The sequence below is a fragment of the Anoplopoma fimbria genome, chromosome 8 (genome assembly GCF_027596085.1).
Source record: "Anoplopoma fimbria isolate UVic2021 breed Golden Eagle Sablefish chromosome 8, Afim_UVic_2022, whole genome shotgun sequence".
In the NCBI taxonomy this organism is placed as follows: Eukaryota; Metazoa; Chordata; class Actinopteri; order Perciformes; family Anoplopomatidae; genus Anoplopoma; species Anoplopoma fimbria.
In genome coordinates, this window is record NC_072456.1 from 1,262,155 (window position 1) to 1,285,172 (window position 23,018).

The 23,018-nt window shown below is 40.2% G+C and overlaps 1 protein-coding gene across 2 annotated transcripts in view; it reads left to right on the plus strand.

Annotated features, from left to right (window-relative positions):
• The first annotated feature begins 608 nt into the window (after positions 1 to 608).
• Positions 609 to 23,018, plus strand: part of LOC129094309 (uncharacterized) — a 128,342-nt gene continuing 105,932 nt past the window's right edge. For both annotated transcript variants that reach the window (XM_054602424.1, XM_054602425.1), the window contains exons 1-3: positions 609 to 823; positions 4,514 to 4,635; positions 9,303 to 9,350. In XM_054602424.1, the coding sequence (XP_054458399.1) occupies positions 766 to 823; positions 4,514 to 4,635; positions 9,303 to 9,350 (228 nt within the window). In that variant the 5' untranslated portion in view covers positions 609 to 765. The remainder of the gene's footprint in view (positions 824 to 4,513; positions 4,636 to 9,302; positions 9,351 to 23,018) is intronic.

Below are 23,018 nucleotides of genomic sequence, written 5' to 3' on the forward strand. Positions count from 1 at the left end.
AACTGAACCTACTACAAGATCATTTTAACCTTAAGAATTGTTTAGCTTAAAAGAAATTGTGACTTAATTCCTATTGTGAATACCAACGTATACTTTTTTTTTTCCATATCAGCAAGCCCGAGTTCTACAAATAAATGCCACAACTGTTACTTTGGAATTTTCCATTGCCATTTCTACTTAGTCAATAAGCAGAAAGATGTGTGTGGGGAAATTCCAAGATGAATCAGTCATTTCCTAGCAGAGAGCATCCGTGATGGTTTGTTGCAACACAGAGTGTTGTTTTTTTTAAAAAGTGACCTCATCCACTACATGCTCCTCCTTCATTATAAAATCTTGCCAACCTTATACTCTTTTCCCCTCAACAAAACAATGCACGTGGCTAAAAAAGAATCTACGTTTGTGGTGTTTTACAATCACTGTGTTCTCACTCACAACATCTGTTGTTAGAGAATGCACTGGAGTTCATCAGAATGCTTCTTCTTCCCCCGCCCCCTCCATTTGACTTCCTCTCCTGACGTTCTCCAGTGTGCAGCTGTGATTGGTTGTCTGTTTTTTTTTTTATAACTTCCTTAAAAACAAAAACACAGAGCGAAGAGCTGACAGTGAGTGCAGTAGTAGATAGTTCAGTTTGGATTCTCTTAATGTCCATTTAACCCCTGCGAGAACAGAGGAATGTTGACAGAAGGTGGAAGAAACTGCTTCTCTCTGGAAGAACGTAGAAGTGAAAGGAAGAAGTCTAATATCAACCACAACAGAAAGTGAAATATGGGCAGTGAGTACCAACCACTGTCCTCAGATCAGTCAGGCACAAGTCAGTTTATCGGTATGTATGTCGTCCTAGAAGTTTCACTTTCCATTTCATGAGGAAAACATATTAGTGCCTGTGAATGTACAATTGAATGTGCAGCAATAATTCTCCTCTCACAGATTTTGCACGTCCAGTTCAGTTCTGTTTAGAGCTTTTTGAGGTCTGAAAAAATAACCCTGATGATTCTGCTTGGACTACAAATTAATCTGTTACAAATTAACAGATCGCTTGAGTTAAACACTGGAGTCGTAGAGTTTATCAGGCAGGGAGGATGTAATTAAAGATGTCTTTTGAGTAGCATATTAAGAAAATGTTACTTTTGCGACATATGAAGCCTCGAAATAGGGGAAATTTTAAGTCTTGGGAAATTCACTGCAACAAAATGAACATATCTTTGAAACATTGGAGGTCCTTCATTGATCATTTAAAAAAAAAAAAGTCGATAGATTATTAATCCACAGTTTTACTTGAATGCAGCTTGTGGAAAGGAATGAATCTGCACATTATCTGGTGCCCTTTATGTGCTGTCAAAGTGTGATTCACGGCTGCTGAGATTGTGGTCATGCAGACCTAAATCATCATTTTGCTTAGCTGCATTTTCCCTTTTTTTCCATTTTAACGTGGTGTCCATTTTAAACCCTGAGAGTTTTTGGGCCAATTCAGACTGATCCCTACTGTGTCATATTAGCCATGTTTATCAAGCATCTCGAATATCTTTATATATTATTTATGTACTGAGGTGTGTCATATAAAGTAACCTGCCCTACATGTAAGCCCTTATCCTTTACCTGTTTTTCCTTTATTGCTTTCATATCAGTTAAGATATCAGGAGACATTCAACGGGTAGCATTACTCTCTAATCTCATTTTCTGACTTGGATCACATCATAGGTCAAAAGAATGAACAGAAAAATAGTTGAATTATATCTTGAATAAATCCTAAATTCTCATTGGTTAGTAAAACACTAATAACTGCCTCCATCTAGAGGTGCTCTAGGCCTGCGCTTGGAAGTCGTGGCGGCCGCGGTGTTAACTTACCAGTCCCCCAACCCCCACCCAACCCCACCCCCACTGTAGACAGATGGCTGTCACACAGGCTGTTCCTTGCCCGGACCATGCTGATTTCCCATCATTCTTTCGTTAATGAGGTCGTTAGCAACGCAACGGACAATTAAATGATCTCAATCTGGCATTTTTCCCCGTTTGTTTACTGTATAGTTTACTGTACAGAGTTTTGAATCTCATCAAATTATACTGCTTCTGTTGGGATTATGGTTTCAATCGTTTTTATTCTTTATGATTCACGTCAGTGACACTTTGCAGCAGGGAATTAAAACATCACAGACAGACACCCACCACTAAAGCCATTTTCAGACAGTCAAGTAGTATAAACAGAGCTCTTGATAGAGTTTGTGTCAGTACGTTCTCCTCTTTGATCGTAGAGATCAGCGTCTCCAACTGACAAACTTTGTTTTAGTACATCAGTGCCCTGTATGGGAACAACACAGCCTGGAGCTGCTGCTGCCGCTGCTGCTTCAGGAAGTTTTGTTAGCTGCTAAACCATGCGTTGAGGGTGACTTCAGCCAGTTAGTCGAGCGCTCACCTTCATGTGAAACGCTGCCGAGCACTGACACCCCTTGACAGTTAATTACGGCTGTCACAGATCACGCAGACGTGTCAGCTCGGCTGCGATTGACGCGCCGCATGTTTACATCTCTGTTGTAATGTTGTTTTCTAGTTATTTTCACAGCAAGTGCATCCGTTATTTAGCTCCAGAAGTGCCTCAGGGCTTGCCATAATGATCGTAAAAGCAGCACCGATTCGGGGGAATGAAATTGTAAAAAAAAAAAAAAAAAAAAAAAGGACTTGTGGGTATAATTGGTGAACCTGCCATCACAGTAACTTTGGAAATATTTTTGGTCAGGCTGTTGAAACACAAACACTGCCTGACTGTCATACTCTATATGTATGTCTCTGCATGGCTCCATTATTTCCTGCAAACACCTCTACACATACAAAGTTATTTTGACTGAGTGAAAACCAACTAAACTTGATATATTGTTAGACAGGCAGAGGAAAAGGAAGCAAACATGCAGTATGAATTTTGACACACAGTTGTATTTGCCAAGTGCCTCAATGGAAAGATTTCCATTAGTAGGCCAGGTGGCTGATGTCAGTAACGGGGAGGGAAGACACCACACATTTATCTCAAAATTCCAGATTTATGACTGATAGAAGTTAACTAAAATCTGTGTTGGGGGGATGGAAAATAGTATGGTTTTTTTTCTATTTCACAGCTTGTCTCAGAGACATTAAAGTGAGGTGAAATATATGCCTGGTCAGTAATAAAATCTGCTTACACAGACTCTGATGGGGCTATATTAAAAACCCAGCCTTTGATTAAAAGATTTTTCACCCGAAGATAGAGTTTCACCTGAAGCGATCCTGCTCAACCAGAGGCCCAAAAGAGACAGGAGCTTCTGAGGCAGCAGTTTATCCCCCCATTCAAGGGAGCGCTCAGATGACAGCTAGCCCTCACTGCTGTCTACCAAGGTTTTTTTATGGGATGAAACCAACAAATCTAGCTTCTAGCTGCTGTCCAATCATTTAGCTTCAAAGCTCCTGTTTGAGAATCATCACTAACGGAGACATCGGCAAAGTTTCCTGTTACATCGTAGAGATGCTGGTTGCTGTGACTAACCCCCCGGCCCCGGGCTAGGAGCACATGTCTGGCAGTGAGGACATGATGTATTCCACTGCTCACCTTTAATGTCCACTTCTAATTGAACTGGGACGGCTCATTTTACTGCTAGATATCATGCATCATTTCAGCCGTTAGTTCAAAGCAGCTGTTTTAAGTTGTGAAGGCAGCACACAATGTGTCGTTAGCAATTAGCAACTCCTGATCCTTCCTTTCACCCTGTTGCCAAACTCAATCTAACATCAGAGCAGGCCTCCACACAATTTTGGGGAATCCTGTTCACTTTTCATGAGCTAATGTTGAGCAATGAGGAAATAGACACTAAAACCAATTGGTGAAAAATCTTGAATATTGCTGATTTTGAGATCTAGAGGGGCCAACTTTGAAACAAGATAATATTTTGGGAAGAGGGTATGTTTTTTTTGTGCATAAAAATATGTTATCTCTGCAGAATAACATTTAAAAGAGAAATAAAATAGATAATAATAATAATGATAATTTTGGTCTTAAGTAACAACATTCTGCACAAAAATCTAATAATATCACTATTGGCAAAAGAGAAAAAACAACAAGTAATGAACAAGATACTTGTGGTTGAAAATAATCGTTACATAGAAAACTGAATGGTGTTTGCCATTGCCACTCTCACCTCTGCGCCGATGTGTTCATTGTCTTGTCAGGAATGTCAACCAGCTACAATTACCTTTGAAGCCCATATTCATTTTGCCACACTCCCACCGTGAACAACATAAAGGTCTAATGCTCGGGGGAGCTGTACAGTGAGTGGTGAACGCTGTAATGGGGAATAAGTTCCGGTATAAGTAGAAATATTTGCAAAACTCTGTTAAGAAAATACAACGATTTACAGCCATCATAAATTCTGGGTCATTTAACATTTCCCTGACCAGCAATGAATCTGAACATGGATTTGTGATTAGCCTTTGATGCGATGTGAAGTCAGTGCCAAACCATTCATAACCTCCTTCCTCTCCTCTTCTTCTACAGAGACGTCAGAGTGCTTCATATGCAGGGATGTTGAACTTCAAGCCGGTGACCCGCTGAGGCATTTCTGTGACTGCAAGAATTTACTTTCTCATCACGTGTGTCTGTCCACGTGGATCCAGAAGGTAAGAGAGACTTTCCACGTATGGAGCCTTGATATTTCCATCATCAGCCATTTGTCAGAATGTTGAATGGGATATGTCTTTGTTGAACTTCTAGCAGAGAATAAATGTGTTTGCAATGTTAGCATTCCTTATTTGCCTCAAGGTAATGAGCTACCTTTCAAATAGCAATACCAATTAGTTTTAATGAGGGTTGCTAACAATGATAGCACGTCATCGTTATGCAGTTGAAGCACAGCTGAAACGGTGAGAAGTGCCTCATAATGGACTGGCAGGGATCCAGCAAGCTATCATCCACCCGACACCTGTCACCTACCGCAAAATGGCTCATTAGCATCTGTAGCATTCCTTGAACCAGCAGTTGTGTTGATACAGCGGCCACTGATGTGGTGCTTTTGCACTGCACCTCCCCAAAGATCACTTTACACTCCTCTTTTCTCAGTTAATGAAATGTACCTTTCTGTAGATGGCATACATTTCTCTTTCTGTTCAGTCACTGTGCTTATTTCTGCTCGTCCTAATTACTCATCCTCCATTAATTCCCAGCAAACCTCTGCTGCTGCTGCCAGTAAAAAATAGATAATTACCTCTGTAGAAGTATTTCCCAGAAACAAAAAGTAAAAGTTAAAAAGTAAGCGGAGAGGTGTGCTGACGCAAGAATGTTAATTAAACTGAAGATTTTTACTTTTCAGTTGCAATTTTTCACATGACCTAAACCTCCTCTGCATGCAAATTAGTTTTTAAATCATATGATTTGAAAATGTGCTTTAGGAGTTTGTAAGTTTGCATGGACAGACGTTTGTTTATACATAATGTAATCACTGTTCAACTACCTGTAAAGGGCATCGAAATAATCACATTATGGTTCTTGTAGCACTGGCTAAGCACTGATCATAAGAACATACAATATTGTGTTAGTTAAAGCTGCACTAACCCATTTTTTGTATGAAATAGATGAAGTGAATATGTATGACATGAAAAAGGGTCACTCATAGTCATGAATGCACAATAGTTATCACCCAAGCCTGCTTTACCCCTAAGCTCTATGAAGCTTTTTAGCTCATTGTTTTAGTTTTATGCCACACAACTTTACTGTTTTGGTTTACAACTTTAATCAATCCTGTTTTAGTAGTAGCAGACAACTGTTGTTGGCTAAAAAGCTTTGATGAACACACAGTAAAGTTTAAAGTATGAACACCAAACGGCAACTAGCTGGTGAGCATAGCGGAGCAGTTAGCAGCAAAAGAGCCTGATATTTTTGTGGTGAAGACCAAAACAGAGCTAACTTACAATCACCATCACTCCACAATAATGCTAATATTGGTCTTTGTCTGTGTAAACAGTCATTAGTTCCCTACCACGCCATAGTAACTTCACAAAGGCATAATAGGTCAAACATGTGTTAACTTGTTGTGTAGTTCTGCATTCCAGGTAGCAAGAAGAAAAAAAACAGATTGATGCAACATTAATCATGTGGTTGCTGTTAATGTAAAATAGCGAGGCAGTTAGAGAGGAAGTCCACCAATTCCATCAGTCAAGATGAATTAACTAGTCATGGGGAGTAACTAGTCAGGCTGTGAAAACGGTTGTATCTCACGACACTGTGGAGGACCTTCGACAAGTCTGAGAAAATGACCCGGATGAGGTCATCAGAGTTATCGGCTTGGGCTTTGAGATTACTTTGTCTTTAGAACAGAAGGCTGTTGTTACAAACTGGGGATATGGAGTTGTGTGGCCATTTATCATGTATCCGATGAAGAGATGCTATTGTGTGGGCTTATGCGAAGTGTAGTAGTATTTATGGTTAAAGTCAGGATATCTAGGAATCTGCTGTACTACTGTCGAATATATTTAAAATCTGTATTTCACAAGTTCCCCAGAAATACAAAATCTACTAAGTGCAATACAAAATCTCTGCAGTGACTCTTTGACTAGAGAGCCAAACAGCAGATCCAATGAAAATGAACTCAATCTGTGTATATTATGCACTTTTGGACTGTATGTCTATACAGTACGCCTGCTTCCATACGAGGTCCACAGAGTGCAGCACTAAATAATAACATCCAGATCTAAATCTGCATCAGAGTATACTGTAACTGTAAGATGCTGTACTGATGATAATAATATATGAATTAACTGTTATCAAATACAGTCATACAGTCTGCTCTCACACGGTCTGCTGCCGTCCACTCCTGTGCGCTTTGGGTCTCTTTGGATACTCCACAAGTGGTAGACAACATGCTACAGCAGCCCTTTCATCTGCACCACCCAGCTGTCAGAGTGAAGAGCCACTTCCATTAAGTGTGTGTCTTCCCACTATACAATTATATACAGACACGCACGCTCAGGCACACGGAGCGGGCGCACACACTCGCGCAGAGCACCGATCTCTACAGCAGACGCTACAAGGCTACTTTAGTTTTTTTGTGTGTAAGAGAAGCAGACAGAGAGAAACACAGAGAGAGAGAGAGAGAGAGAGAGAGAGAGAGAGAGAGAGAGTGCGACCTTTTAGAGTGCTCAGGGTAGGGAGCCCCTTTCCTTTTTACAGAACAGAAATCAGCAATTGACCTGTCACTTTTGCTCTGATAGCCATCTCTGGAAAGCAGGTCATGCACATATGTCTAAAGTGCCTCTTAACCGCATTTTATGAAGCCAGAAAATGTAATCCAATAATGATTTGATTTGCGAGAGAGAGAGAGAGAGAGAGAAAGAGAGCTTGCCAGCTGGGAGTGATAGCAAGCACCGTTACCACTCCTAAAAGCAGCTTGAACAAAAAGAGAAAAAAGGGCAAATTCCACGTCCTTATTTAATTTCACCCACAACAGCATCACACAGATGTTGTCACTAAACAGCGGGCAGGCCGAATTCAAACACAACAAAACAGCGATGGCATTCATGTCCACAACTGTTGATACACACTTCAGTATGTTTGCAGCCGAGGACTATCTGAATGATCATCATCGGCACTGAGGCAAACCATACGCTGTCTTTTTTTAGACTGCCTCATTTGTGCCCCCCACCCCTCTCTTTTCCATCCCATTTCAGGTTCCCAAAGACAAATAGCATGGCACAAAACTAATTAGTAACCAGGAACTAGTTAGGAGATGCCCTTTGAAAAACATGTCCTGAGGCAGGATTTAAATATAGGGACAGAGTCAGTGACTGAGTGTGCCTAGGAGATCCCGGCCTCCAGGCGCGGCAGCACTTTGACCCCTGACCCTCATTACAGGGAGTGCATTCCTAAAGGGTTCAAACCCCTCGCAGCACAAATGTACAAGGGCACGGGAGGACTGTATGGCTCGCACCACACCAGCCAGAGCGCAGCCTGGTGTGTCTCACTGCCCGGCCCAACGACGGCTTGACGAAATACAGAGCGAGGATGCAGGCTTTTGGGAAAAGTAATGGTGTATACTTGCCATCCCGACGGATAAATGTGTTTTTAATTTTTATGCATCTGGTTTCACTATTGAATTTAATGGTAATGGTATCCCTCAAAAAAAAAAAAAAAAAAATCCTCTTCAGAATTTGTAACCAGATCCGTCTGGAGTAAAATGCTTAGTAGTTATGGGGGGGCTGGGGGGAAAAGTGAGAAGAGGTTTTTTTTTAAATTGCTAACAACTGGCTCGCTAGATATAGAATTAATTTAGTGTAGAGTGAAGCGCTGACCAGTGAACGCTGAGTGTGAACACATGAAAAACATAGTGAGAGGACGCGTTTACATGCTGACGTGTATTAAATATATGTTTCATCTGTGACGGAAGTGTGTGTTTATGTCAGCAAGCAAGCACTTGCCTGGAAGTGTACATGCCTGAATTTCCCTTTAATTGCAAGTTGGTGCAAATAGTGGTTTCAGCCCCCACGTCACACACACACACACACACACACACACACACACACACACACACACACACACACACACACACACACACACACACACACACACACACATACATACACTTGCATCTTCTCTCATGGGTTGATAATTCTCATCATCGCAAACAGACTTGGTTTACATTCATTAGCCTGACACTCACAGCAATCAGGCCACAGTGCCAGGGGCAGTGGCCCTCTTTATAAAATCACATTGCCTAATAGCAGTGTTCTATAATTATATGCCATTAACATCTATCAAAACGTGCTCCTACACGCCATGCATATTAGCAGTGGATTTGGCGGTTTGTGTTTGTATAAAATGCTTGTTGTTATTATAAGCATCCTCAGATAGTTGGCACCAGCCTGAAGATTATTGCCTACGTTATTTCTCTCTCGTGTGCAGTTTTGTCCTGCGAAGTGTTACATGGACTAGTGTGCATTAAAACAACATCTACGGCATTATGTTTGTCTATGTATTCTTAACTATATATGTATCATGGCCAGGAAGTGAAAAACACAATAACATTGGACAAAACACACTAACAAAAAGCGCAATAACAATGTAAATAGTTGTTTTTTTCTTACATGTCTAAAATGAGGGTGGGTTTCCTACCAATACGCCTTTTGGGTTAAAAATGCAATCACCATTTCCAAAGAATCATAATTAGTTCATTGATCGAAACACAAACAATTGATTTGTCACTCATGCATGTCATTTTACAGTAAGTCATTCTTTATAACTGTTGTTTTGATGGTTCACCGTCACTAAATTACTTTCAAATATTGTCTCCTCACAGGGATGTGGGATCGAAGACAGGCTGCACTGCATTATCTGCAAAGCCAAGGTAAGTGTATTGATGCGCGTGTGTTTTTTAGAGGGAGGGTATTATAAAAATTCAATGAGGGAGCTGATGATGTCTCATTCTTCTAATCTCACTTGTGTGAAAGGCAGGTAGCAAGCATTTAAACAAACACCGTTTAAGTCATTAAACAGTGGCTGCAGCTCACAAAACAGATTTAAGCAGAGCAGATCCATAATACTAATGAGCAATCAGGTCTTTGTTTTGCTCTGTGATTTAGCTGATTTTCCGGCCGTCGTGTTGCTTATGAGCTGTAAGCTGTCCTATATTCCCTATTATTGCAGCAGAGCACTCGCTGCAGAAAAAGGAGGCAGAGACATTACAATATTTGGCAAAGGATACAGGCCATGTAATGACCAAATCTGTATTCATTTCATGAGCAGAAATTAATCACGCCTCACTGTGGTACATTCCTAATGCAAATTTGCCGTCAACACATTGTGTCTTGTGTTTGTGAGTTTGTTCGCGTGACACGGCGGAGCTGATCTGTCATCACAGATGGGGTTGCATGCTGGATAAGGTGGCCACATCACTAACCATCTCAGATTAGGAAGTATGCTGTTGATGTGTTGTATGTATTCATGCTTGTGCCGTGGGTCAAAGCATCAAAAGCCGGCCACTGAGTGCTTTATTCATCGTTTGCTCTACAGCGGCGAGTTCGCTGTCTGTTCTTGTGTGTATGTATGGGAGGGATCCGCTCCGTGGAAGAAAATGTCACAGTTACTCTGACAACGACCTTTCAGGATTTAAGGATATTTTATACATGAAATCATGCGCACACACAGATTCAAACACTGATGAAAGTTAAATGAAACATTTAGTCCGTGAGGAAGTCTCCACTGATCGTTGTTATTCATCAGGAATTTGTCTTTGTCTCCATTTGAGGGTTAAAGACGAATTGTTCCGGAAGTGATGCTTTCTTTTATTAGAAGTCAACGTGTCTTTATTACATACAGCTGCAGTTTGTTCCCAACAGGGTGATGAGTGTGTTGGTGAACTTTGAATTTTTAGTCCTCATTTTTCTATACCAATATAAACTTTATGATACTGTGGTTACTGTACATATTTTCTAAAGAGGATAACATATATATATTTTTTTTTTTGACATATTTGTAGAAACTTTTAAGTCTGAAGTCCCAATGTGGGTGTTGGCAGTGGTTGACTTACATTTTAGTGCCAGATTTGCTAGGGGCATGCTTTCGTGTTGTGCTACTGACTGGAGAACGTCCCAATCATATACCCTACGAACATTGATTTTAGCCCACATAGCGTTGGTTATCAACCATTAGTGATTTAAGACGCCTGTCGATTTATTATTTAAAATTCTATTTAACACTCAATATTTGGGAGGTCCCATTGTGCTGTTAAGTTAGTATTCTACTCAGAAAGTGGAAGCTAGTTAGCTTGGCTTATTAGCTTGCTAGCTTCCACTTTTCGCCTACATATTTATCTGCCACTAGTTAGCCTAGCTAGACTTGTTGGCTTCCATGTGGAAGGTGCACACTAGTTAGCATAGCTTTTCAACTTCAGCACTGATTCCAATAAGATGCACATTTTCGTTCATCTTCTGAGTAATTATGTGTGTCTGTCTGTCCTGCGTTACATAAAGGAGACGGGGTACCTAGCTGTAGTCGTCTCTTCATTGTTACAGTTGTGGTTATGGCAAATGACTACACTGTCAAAACTCACAAAGTGGAAGCTAGCAAGCCAGGCAAACTAGCTTCTATAGGAGGATAATTGGACCAAAAATAAATGAAATAATCTAACGTCTATTCTATATCGCTGTGAAAACATTTCCCTCAAACAACTGTCTTCATTGAAGTTTCTTGACAAAAAATATATTTTACAAGATAACACCATACTTTAACTTTATGCAATCTTTTAACAGCTGAGAGCTCTGTTATAAGCAGGACTGTGTTAGGGAGAGACCGCTTGCTGGTAGCAGACGAGTCTTACTAAAGGCCTAAGTGTCTGTTTAAGTTAGTTTTTCCAAATGTTGCTATGCTGTTAGCTCCATTATTTAGCCAAGCAAGACTGTACTTCCAACCGGCTGCTAACAGCTAACGTTAGCTTGGTCTCCTCATGCCTATATTCACAATGCAGCATTATCAGGGATCGGCGATTAGAAAGCATTAATGCAGATCTCCCAGTTGCATATTTTTACAGAATACCGGCCGCTGATTTATTTTTTACTTGCCCGATTGGAAAACTGCATGAGGCCTTCCACTTGCCCGAACACAGTTTACTTGCCCCAGGCAAGCATTAATGTTGAGCCCTGCCTAAAATGATTCTCTGCTGTAGTTTACTGATTTGCTGAACAAAATAAGGTCCCCATGATGTATCAAGAGAGAGATTTTAGAAATGCTACCATGAGTTGTCATGTTAGCTATCAGACTCTCACCTGACTGTAACTGTCTGACAGTATTTGGCTGCAGGCAAACACATTTTTTTAGGTGTTACAACCATTTCTGCTCTTCTCTTACCTAAGAGGAGACATTTCTTGCACTTGTGCAGCATCTCCAACTGACCGTTGCACTTGTCTTAGTCCATTGTACCGATTGGCATCGCCATCAATTATTAATGTCGGGCAGAGACATCCCACGGAGAGTCCAAACAGCCATGAACAGGGGTTAGCAGCAGGACTGGCGAGGGCTGCGAGTGGCAGCGGTGCCATTTAGAGAACGATTGTTGGGAAGCCTCTACTGTATATTGATATGAACTCTGCCACAGTAAGTTAATGCATCAGTATAATAACATTTTAATGTCTGCAGTGGCACAGCCATTTAATATTTGTCCACAGAGAGATGTATATGTACATCAGCAATGACTGTAATGATGGTAGTGATAATCATTTGGTCCTGCGCTGCTTTCACTCTGAAATGCATTACTGCAATCACCCTTGGTTAACATTAAGAGGCTTTAGCCATTAAGACTTTGAGGAAGCAGGGCTCATCTTACAATCTCCATTGCCATTTCGTTGTCTGGGTTTCATTTCTTGTTGATGCTGCTTTTTTCTTGTATGCTGTTTGCCCCTTTTGCAACGTGCTCTCAAATGTGGGCCATTTGTATGAGTTATGCTAATTTGTTGGGGCAATGAATGCATTAATTTCATTAGCACATGGCCTCAAAGCAATAATTACCAGAGTAGGTGTGTCACAAGCAATCATGTTCAAATTTGCCAGTTAATTATTAAGATTTTGTTCGGAGGGACCTGAATTTGACACAAGTCGCCGAGGGAGAAAAAAAGAGAGGAGAAAGTTAATGCATTCCAGTGGCCGAGGCAAGGTGCTTGTTGTTGAACACAGTGGGGGTGGCCGTGGCATTGTGGGCCTACTGGCACGATTTTTGCATGTTGACAGCTCACATTCTGGACTAATTACCGCAAATAGCAGAGGGCTCACTGGTGCTCGGTCAATCCAGGAGGGTGTAATTATAAAGAAAAGGAGGTCCAGAGCCGCCTAATGGCCTCTACTCCCTTTGACTGGAGTCCGATGGAGAAGAGGCTGGTTTAGGAGCTGTGAGAGAGGAAGCACATTCACAGCCCCCCTTCCTTGGCCCTGATTAGCCTTTGTCCGACCCTGAGCTGGGGGTCAGGAGGACAGACTGTGTGTCTAATGATGCACTCTTAATAAAAAAAACATAATTCTGCTTGGTACCATGAGGGGTTCCTCACCTGAAAATTGTCAGAGCCATATTGATTTAATAGAGAACTAGGTTGCTCTCTATGTCCTTTCAGGGAACTTAACTTCACCAGTGTGGTGCTGCTTCACTTTTACAGTTCTTGTCCTGTTATTAATTCAGTTTAGATTTTTGTCACAGGACACAGGCTTTATAACAGTAAATAATGTTGCAATGTTTATCATTCATAAACATGCAAACATTATATGGTTGAATAAATTTAGACTAAAAAAAAAAAAGATGCACAATATGTCAACCATTTTGAACTTGCTTTATATCTCTATTGACTTCTTGTGTTGTTTGTCCTTTTCCATGGCAACCACTGCAAAATACATGTTGACACGCATTAGCTGTTTATCCACTTTCATTTCCTGGGAACTCCCACCTATGAAATCAGTCTTTCCCAATATTGTTAGCAGAATTTATGGAGTGCTGAAGGGATGATGTAGTTTTGTAGGTCAACCCCAAAAGTCACCATCCCTCTGGTTCCATCAACAAAAAGCCAATGGAATTTTTCCATCTTATTATTTTATCAAATAAACTGGCAAAAAATTTCTTACGATACTGATACGTTTTGTTTAGCAAGATATCTTCACAAATGAACACCACTTTTGGGATTTTTTAATGGTGAATGCAATAACGTTAATCTATAAACAAACTGCAACACAGTCAACAAAACAAAACGTGGAAATATCTTAAGCTTGTGTTAACTACAGACCTTATTTCAAGCATTTGGCCTAAATCCTCGAGATGAGGGAAGAAGAAGTGCTAAAATGCTAACTTATTTCCGACTTTTAGGACTCAATCCTGCACGGTCTATAGCCGACCGGGGCATCTGCAACCTGGGAAGCTGTGACTGTCTACTTTTCTCCATAGCAGATTATAGAGAGCTTTTCCAGCCATGGTAAAAGCTGGTTTAATCCATCACACAAATGGATATATTGATTGCTGATCTACTGTGGATTGGATTGTACCTCATTTCTTCATCGCTTTGGACAAAAGAAATAAAGTGTGAACGTAAATTACGATGATTTACGAAAAATGGAACATTTTTGAGACATTCTATTGCCTCCAAAATAAAATTTATGACACTGGACATTGTATAACGTTAGCATTTTACAGCTTGAGTGCCCATTCTGTTATTTATGTCTCGCTGAATGAACTGGCTTTAAAAGGCATTGGGCAATTAAAGTCACAATATAGAAATCAGTGCAGACAGAGTCAGACAGCAGAGCTTAGTTTATACACTACGTTCATGTAACTTCAAATCTTCTGACACAATTCTGCACGGTTTCTGAACCTTTCCCGCCCCGTGTCTCTCAAGTGTCTCCTTAAAGGTGCTAGCATCTACACTCCCATCCCCCTCTTTGAACAAAAAAAAAAAATGTTAATCATCACTTGATTTTATATGGAAAGCAGATTATCCTTTGATTTTGATGAATGCAGCAGCTGCCAGACTCTTCATTTGACTAAAAGCAGGACATTCTGCCGAGGCCTCTCATATGTCACTAAGCCTCTGTCAGGACAGCACAGTGACAGGAGATGACACATGAAAGGAATTCCTCCTCATGGCTTTCACAGGACAATGGGACATGGCCTTGAGGTGGTGTGTGTGTGTGTGTGTGTGTGTGTGTGTGTGTGTGTGTGTGTGTGTGTGTGTGTGTGTGTGTGTGTGTGTGTGTGTGTGTGTGTGTGTGTTGCTGAGTAGTGAACCACGTTGGCATAACAATGGACACACAACAGCAGAGAGGTGTTTGCTCTGTATACATCTTCAGACTTCCTTTCTTTTATTACAATATTTTGTTTCAATATTTTATTTCTTAAAATGTAACTAGATTTAAATGTTTTTTTGAGTGAGAAAATATAGCTGCTAAAATGATATTGTATCTGTTCTGCAACATATTTTATTATTTTTTTGTCAAAAAAGGATAAAACAGCTTTTGACAATGTTTGACTGACATTTGAAGTCATGGCAAGGTGAAGTGCTCTCATCTCCTGTGCTTTGCTCCTGACTGGAGAATGTCATACTGTATCCTACTAGGGTTGATACAAGAGATGTTTTACCCTTTTCCAGCAAACCCACAAAGTGTTAATAATCAACCATTAGCATTTAAGCAGTTTGTGGATATATGCATATTTCTGTCTGTCTTTGTCGGCGTATAAATAGTTGTGAATCTGCACAGGGTTTTATGCAACTGACCCGGGGTCTCCACAAATGTAAATGTATATAGCATCTGTTTTTGGTGCAATTTCCACATTAAATTTAGCCTAAAACTTACTTTCGTCACATTTAGACTGAACAGTCCCAATGTCATCACCAGACAAAAAACAAAAACGCACTACAACATCTGGTTTGGTTGGATAAGGTTGCAAACAAAATGTAATTTACATCATAGCCGGGTCAGTCTGAAGCCATCATCCCAAGCAAAGACTTGGACTCTTGGTAATTTCACCCTTTTTATTTAACCTCCATGCCCTCCTTCTCTTTCCTGCCATCCGTCCCCAAGCACAATTCATTTTGAGTTCCTGTTCGGGAGGGTCCTGAGGCTGATTCAATTAAGTTTCCTTTAATTGGCTTTCAGGCATCCAAACTGAAACTGATGGAGAATTAATAACAGCTCCAGTTGGTCTAGGCACCGTTTGCAACCTTGGAAACATCCTGAAATGGATTCTAAGTCAGGCCCATTTTGGTAGTTTGATAACACAGCTGAGAGGAAAATGTGGTCGCAGTTACTGTGTGGTCCCAGATCTTGGAATGCAATTCATCTCTTTCTCAACACCCTGGAAGTTTGGTGCAAACTCTGTGCCCACAAAAACACAGCAGAGGACAAAGAAAACTCTGTGAAAGTACAGTGGATCTAACTATTTCTACTTTTGCTAAAGGATCCACATATAAATGTGTACTGTTCTCCAAACCCATCAATTAGTCATGGAAGATTAAAACACCACGTAGTCCCGTTTAGCCTTTGCAGCGTGTTCTCTCTTATTTGTTCCTCACTAAAGCACATATGTACAAAGCAACTATGAGCCTGAATAAAAGCTATTTTTCTGTCTGACAAGTAGTTCTCTGTGGGTATGGCTCACTCTGTGTCCAGAGAAAGAGAAATCATTTGCAGATGCATCACTACATCTAGCTAACAAAAGATGGGTTGTGAGATGGCAGGAAATGATGGCTGCTGTAATGAAGGTTTGAAGTTCACGTATCATTAACAGCCATGGAATCAACTTTTCCTCTGACTCTACTTTCCCCCCAGACTCTGTCTTTGTCTTCAAACAGCGCCAAAGCAATCATTATGCTCAGTCGTAATGCACCATAATGACAGTAATTTCAGTATCAAATTTTCAAATGTTAGGCCTTAATTCATTGTGGTTAAGTAGCTTAGTTGTAACTCACATTTTCTACCCTTCTTAGCAGAGTGCTCAAGGAATGAGACGTCTAAAGGACAAGAGGGCACCGCTAGGAGGAACATTCATTTAAATGCTGTCTCAAATACAAAAGGCCTGCGTAGTGTTCAGAGTTTACTGTAGTCTTTTCTCTCACATTGGTATTTTAACATTTATATCCAACTTCTTAAAGGTGCTGAATCCAAACAATGTTGAAGCCTTGTAGACTTTATAAAGACGGTTATGGATTTTGTGCAATAAAGGGAATGTTTACAGTGCTGATTCCTGTATGTGGTAGATTTGAAGCATTGTACTGAATGTTCTACCAGTAAAGATCAATAATAGTGATGTTTTGTTTTTGCCGGCACATGGCTCTCAACGTAGGGAGGGCTTGCAGTAAAAACAGTGTTTACCTGGGGAAGAGCTGGAGGATGGCGCTACGCTTCAGTTGTAAACGCAGCATTAGCGCTGTGCAGAGCCGGAGCTATGAGCTAGCCAGAAGGGCCACAGCCGGCCCGGCCATCTAAACAAACCACAGAGAAGCTCTGATTACAACACACACAAAGCGAGAGCTACCTCCTTCTCTGCTCAGGTAGATGTTACTCCACTATATCTTAACATAGCAAATTGTTGTTTCCTGCTATATTATGCTGAATATTGCATAGAGAACCTTTAATATATAGGTCAACACAGCGCAAGAAACAGCAAATCCGTAGAAAAGGAAATCCATTTATATATACCTTATATATATTCATTCTGTGCCGCCCAATGGAAGAAATATAAATTCATCGTTGTTTTTTTAAAACAAAAATGGCACAGGTTCCAGCTTCTCAAATTCTACGACTCTTTGTTTTTTATGTCCTCTTTGATCTTGAACTGAATATCTTTGGGACTTTGGTCTGACAAAATAAAACATTTGTAAATATCCCCTTACACCCTGGAAACTTGCAAGGGGCATCTCTCATTACAGGGCCCACGCGTGGCTCATTGTGTGTTTTTCCATAATTCTTGGAGAAAAAACGGAGCTGTCAGAGGATTGGAATACATTTTTACCAGCAGCGACAGCGACTCTGGTATTGTTTTCACATCGAGTCTGTGTGTGAGTCATCATGTCAAAATGTGGTCCTGGAGAGACACCGACTGTAGCCGGAACTCCCACTGAAGAGGTTTTCAGTACTTTGCCAGGTGTTTTTATGTCAATCTGTGGACAGATTTTGTCAACATGGTACCGTGCAAGATGCAGTCACATAACTTCAGGTGTCTCCAGTAATTTTTTTGTCTTTTTAACGTATTTTGTTATATTATCTTAATGGTTTTTACAATGTTTGGTGCACAGCATTAGTTTGTAAGGACGCAGTTTGTAATGTCTGACCAACTGGCAGGTCAGTGGGGGTTAAGAGGATAACATTTTTGGATTCATCGTTAATTAAATTAGAGCATATTCATTTCTCATCATTAATATTATAATAATGTTTGATATCATGGCTATTATGATAATGATTTGTATATATTTTTGAACCCTATTTCTCTCAAACAAAATTGTTTTTCTGCTTAAAGTAAGACAAGTTTACACAATATGGTGGTCGCCTCATTATAATGATTTTAGACATTAAAAAAACCTGCACACAAAATACGTCAATAACTACCTGAGTTTGATACTGAGCCAGTAGGCCCCAAAGCCTATATTATGTTGGACAGTTGACTTAGCATCTAAAGTAATTCAAATAATAATGAGTAGTAAGAAAGAAAACTGACATCAACTGCTTTTAATAACAACTATTTCAGCTTCATGTTTTTTCTGCTTTGCACCCATTCAAACCTTTTTCAGACATGCAGTTGTTCATGAATCAACATCCTCCTCATAGCAGAACCTTTGCTAGCGTGGATCAGTATTTTCATTATAAGGCTCCCCGCAGCCATTATGCACAGAATCTTTCGGTCCCAAACTGAGCTGTAAATTTTGAGAGAATCTGACACCCCTGCCCGAGGGTTACAGCGGAATGCTAACGAGGCCACAGCGACATTTCCATCACCATACAGTCAGTCGCGCCATACATCAGCACCGCACCGAGCATCTCCCAGCCACGCATGAAGTCAGTGACAATTTCAGACGCAACACTTTATTAGTATCCCCCCCCGTCCGTATCCACGGTGTAATGAATGAGGCCATTTAAACAGGATTTACGATATCTTTAAAACTTGATTGCTTAGAATTTGAGAATTATTCATAAGACTAAAGCATCATTTGTCATGCAGCGAGTGCTGTTTTGGTGGGGACAAATGGTTTTGTTGTAGTTTTTCAAATGAACTCCTTTTCATCCACTCTTCAAATAAGCCATTTGCATGCATATGTGTCCGCGCCACGGATGTAATTAAAGGGAATGAGGCTCAGGTGACAACTCGCAATCAAGTTTTCTTCATAATGCGCCGGGCCACCGCCGAGCTAAAGTAACAGATATGGATGCAAATGATTTAGAATGCGCACGCGTGTATCGTATTACGACGCAACTTCTGCTGTAACAAGGAGTGCAGCGTCCATACAAAGGCACGGCTGCGATTCCTGAGATGTAAATGAAAATGCCATATATGTCCAATTTTAGTTTGCTTAAAGGTGTTAAACTTCTCTCATTTAACAATACACTTAAGGCATGATATTATCTCCCCTCGAGTTACATTTCCTTATTTTCACCACGAGAGAGGAAGTGGCTTCCTTTGCTTGTTACAAAGATTATTGTGTTCACTTCCTGAGGCAGTGTGACCATGCTTTGTGTGCGATGCCCAGATCATCTCGTAATTACACAAGGATCCCGAGGCAGAGGGTGGGGACCCAAGTGAAGGACCAGTTCACACACACACACAAAACACACACACACACACACCCTGCTATAGCTCGGAGGCATGGCTTACTATTGCCAAAGCCAAGAATGAGGCCTCTACGGATAGATTTACACACAAATAAAACCAGTCTTATCTCGGCCCACATGTGAACGAGAACTGATTACACGGTCTACATTTCAATGCTCAGATTGAGTGGAGTCAATTTTCTGTGGCCTATTTAAACCAATTCCAACCTGCAAACACAAGGAAGCCCGAACTGATATTCACTGAGAAACTTTTTGGAATGAGTTTTGGAAGTTGAAGATGTGTGTTTTTTCAGTGTTAAAACACTGGTCCAGTTAAGTAATGTTTATAATAATTAAGCCTTTATTAGTCCCACAATGGGGAAATTCGGTTCTCTGCATTTGACCCATCCCGGAGGAGCAGTGGGCTGCAATGAAGCGCCCGGGGAGCAATTTTGGGGTTAGGTGTCTCGCTCAAGGACACCTCGGCATGTTGCCTGTAGAGGGGTTCGAACCACCGACCTTGTGGTTGTGGGTCAAGCGCTCTACCTCATGTGCCACAGCCGCTGCCACTGCAAGCCCAAGGAAAATGTTTTCATTTATTTGTTTTTCACTTAAAACAAATAATAAATAATGTAAGAAGACAAGGTACTATGTCTTCCCTAAAGGGATATTTGGCCAATTTTCTACCGGATTGTATCATTACAATGTGGAGATTGTATTCAAATGAACAATGTTGTGTGGCACATGCATGTGTAACATTTAATCCAGGCTTTTGGCTACATGTGGAGTTCAGGAGACATATTTCAGGGTTTCAGAAAGAAACTGGAAAGAAAACAACCAAAGCCAGCAGAGCAAACAGATTTCTGAGAATCGAAAAAATTCAAAGGCCACAGTTTTGGTGTATCATACTTTGTCTACTCAGGGGTTGTAACAGGCCCAGTGCATTATGGTTGTTTAGGGTTGTCTACCTTTTGAGCGAAAGGGAATACCACTGACACATTTACTCTTGTTTTATCAAAAACACATTTTTATGCAGTGAAATACTTCCTTAAACACCATTTCCCATGTCTTTTTGCTTTACCACAGTAATTAACTTTGTTGTAGACACCACATAATGTCATTTTGTCACATTCCTTACATCATTATTAGCACATCATTATCCCACACTCACAAACTGTTAACAGGCTGCAAATGTAGTATAGTTTACATTCACTGTGTATTCATTTAACCCGCACTCTTTTCCAGAGTGACTAATGATGAGAGCAATGTACAACGCTAAATTCTTGTGTTGCACATGGCTTCATTTGAAATGAAGAGGCTGAATTAAGATATACTGTGGCAGAAGCATGTGAATAGATTGGGTGTTGTAGTTTTTTGTAAGGGACATCTTTTGAAAACAATTGGAAGAACTCCCGCACACTGTCTCGCCTGCTGCGGAAATGACTATTTGATCACACCGTTTCAGTCTGTCCGGCCTTCACCAGATATATGGGCAGCATTTATTTATATATATATATATATACACACACACATATAGGAGCTGAATAATCAGAGAACTGCAGAGATTGGCTTGACTGATCACCTCGAACACACTCAAAGTCACCAGTTAGAAAAAAACATAGATACAAACTGACTCAATATAACTATATCAATAAATCTTCAGCAACATTCATGTAACCATTTAACACATTTCAGAGGGAAGGAAATGTGTCCAAAAACATTGTCAATGTCATACAGTAAACATATCTACCCCCAATTAGCGTGAGTTAGTCACAGGTCAAGGATGTACAATTGCTCATTCTTCAGTGAATTTATATAGCAACATCCATGTACGAATGAAAGAACCATTCTGGGGGCTAGGGGTTTAAAAATATGTGTAACATTCTTGAAAGCATGTGGATAAAGCTTGTACTGACATTAACAAATTTAGGTTGGTCTGTGACTTGTTAAGTCATTGTGGGTCAAATTTTGTTATATTGCACATTATAATACCACTGGCATGAGATTGCGGCTGCAAAAGCTTGTTCAAATTAGTTTACATTGTGCATCTCTAATGGATTTTTCATTATATTTTGAAGGCCAAAGTCATTGCTTCTACTGTGAAGAATCACCCACTGATCACCTAAGGCTATGGAGATCGATGGGGAATATGTACATTGGCCATAAGCTATCTTAATAATTGAGTTTAATTGACTTAGATGGGAATCAAAAAGGTTGACTCTGCTCAATCTCTATTTTATCTGTTTGAAAACTATTTTTTGTTGTTTTTGATATAACTATCTGAATTGTGGGGAGGTATTCCAAAACAAAAACTCTTTATTATCCATTAAGTCTTTTTTCAAAGTGTGTGTGTGTGTGTGTGTGTGTGTGTGTGTGTGTGTGTGTGTGTGTGTGTGTGTGTGTGTGTGTGTGTGTGTGTGTTGTTAGGGACGCATGAGCGCTCGCACATGCGTGGGTGTGCTTTTTAAAATCCCACCCAGTCATATTGCATCGCCTCAGCAAAGCTCTTGATTAGCTGCGGTTTTATGTTTGGATGGTCCATTTAATTAGGTTATGTACGAGATAAAGGCCAGCCAAAAGTAATCACAAGGATTATTTACTCTTGCTAATTGAGGTTCCATCTTAACACCACAACTAAAGGTTAATGGTCTCTTGGTATATAATTTACTGTCCTCACTCCAGAGGCTGGCTCCCACCACACACAGTGGAGGAGGGAAAGGAGACTCCACAGGTATAGAGTGGGGGGGAATGGAAAATGATTTATAGTGTAATATTGACAGTAGTTGAACTTTGGATATTTAACTTTAAGCTTCTGAAATACTGTACAACCTTCATTTTAATAATCTTACTTTGGCTCAGGTGTGATGCTCAAGTTTCCTGGAGCTTTAGGCAGGTGCGGCCCATCGCCGCTCTTAATCTCTCCTTTAACTTTCCACAGATAATTCCCCATGCACATGTAAATCATAGCGCGCGCTTTAAAGTGAATTGAAAGGTAGATTCAAAGTGACATTGTGTGATTAATTCTGCCGCTCTCTAAATGACCCTTAGTTCTGTCTTCATAGGAAAGCTGCTCTAATAGTCTTTTTCCAATAGTGATTAAAATTACAAAAATGTGAACCTGTAGGTTAATAAAAATGGTAATTTAACTAGTATCTGATTTAATTGACTCTGAAGAAGTACTTAAACGTGTTTGCACTCTGGAAAATCTACATGGCTCAGCGGCAAAGAAATTGGAATATCCAGCTGTCAAGATAATAAATTTGACTATTTCATCACTGTAATCTTCATACAATCTCCCTTTGTGCCGGTCTCTACGGCTCAGCGCTAATGTAATAAATCACCTCAATGTTTGGAATTGTTTCATGTGTTTTAGAGTAATTGTAATATACTCAAAAGACCCCAAGTGTGGTGATCAGCGGGTGTTCTTAACCTTTGTAGATTCAAGATTCAGAAAGTTTAAGTCAAACTTCCAACATCAAACTTTTGCCGTCTTAACATAAGAATGACACTTTCTCTATCAACGCATGGTGGGCTGGAATCTAATGTTATATTATTGTAAGCAGATATCAGGTCATTTTTAAAGTGTTTATTAAGGCTCTAATTCAATGGTAATGTCATAAACATATCTGTATTCAGGTTTATACCAGAAGTGGCCATGGTTTATACAGGAAGTTGTTAAAATTGGTCCAATAGGCCTCATTTTCTGCCATTCTTAGGGTTTTTTTATTCCATTTTTACCTCATAAAAT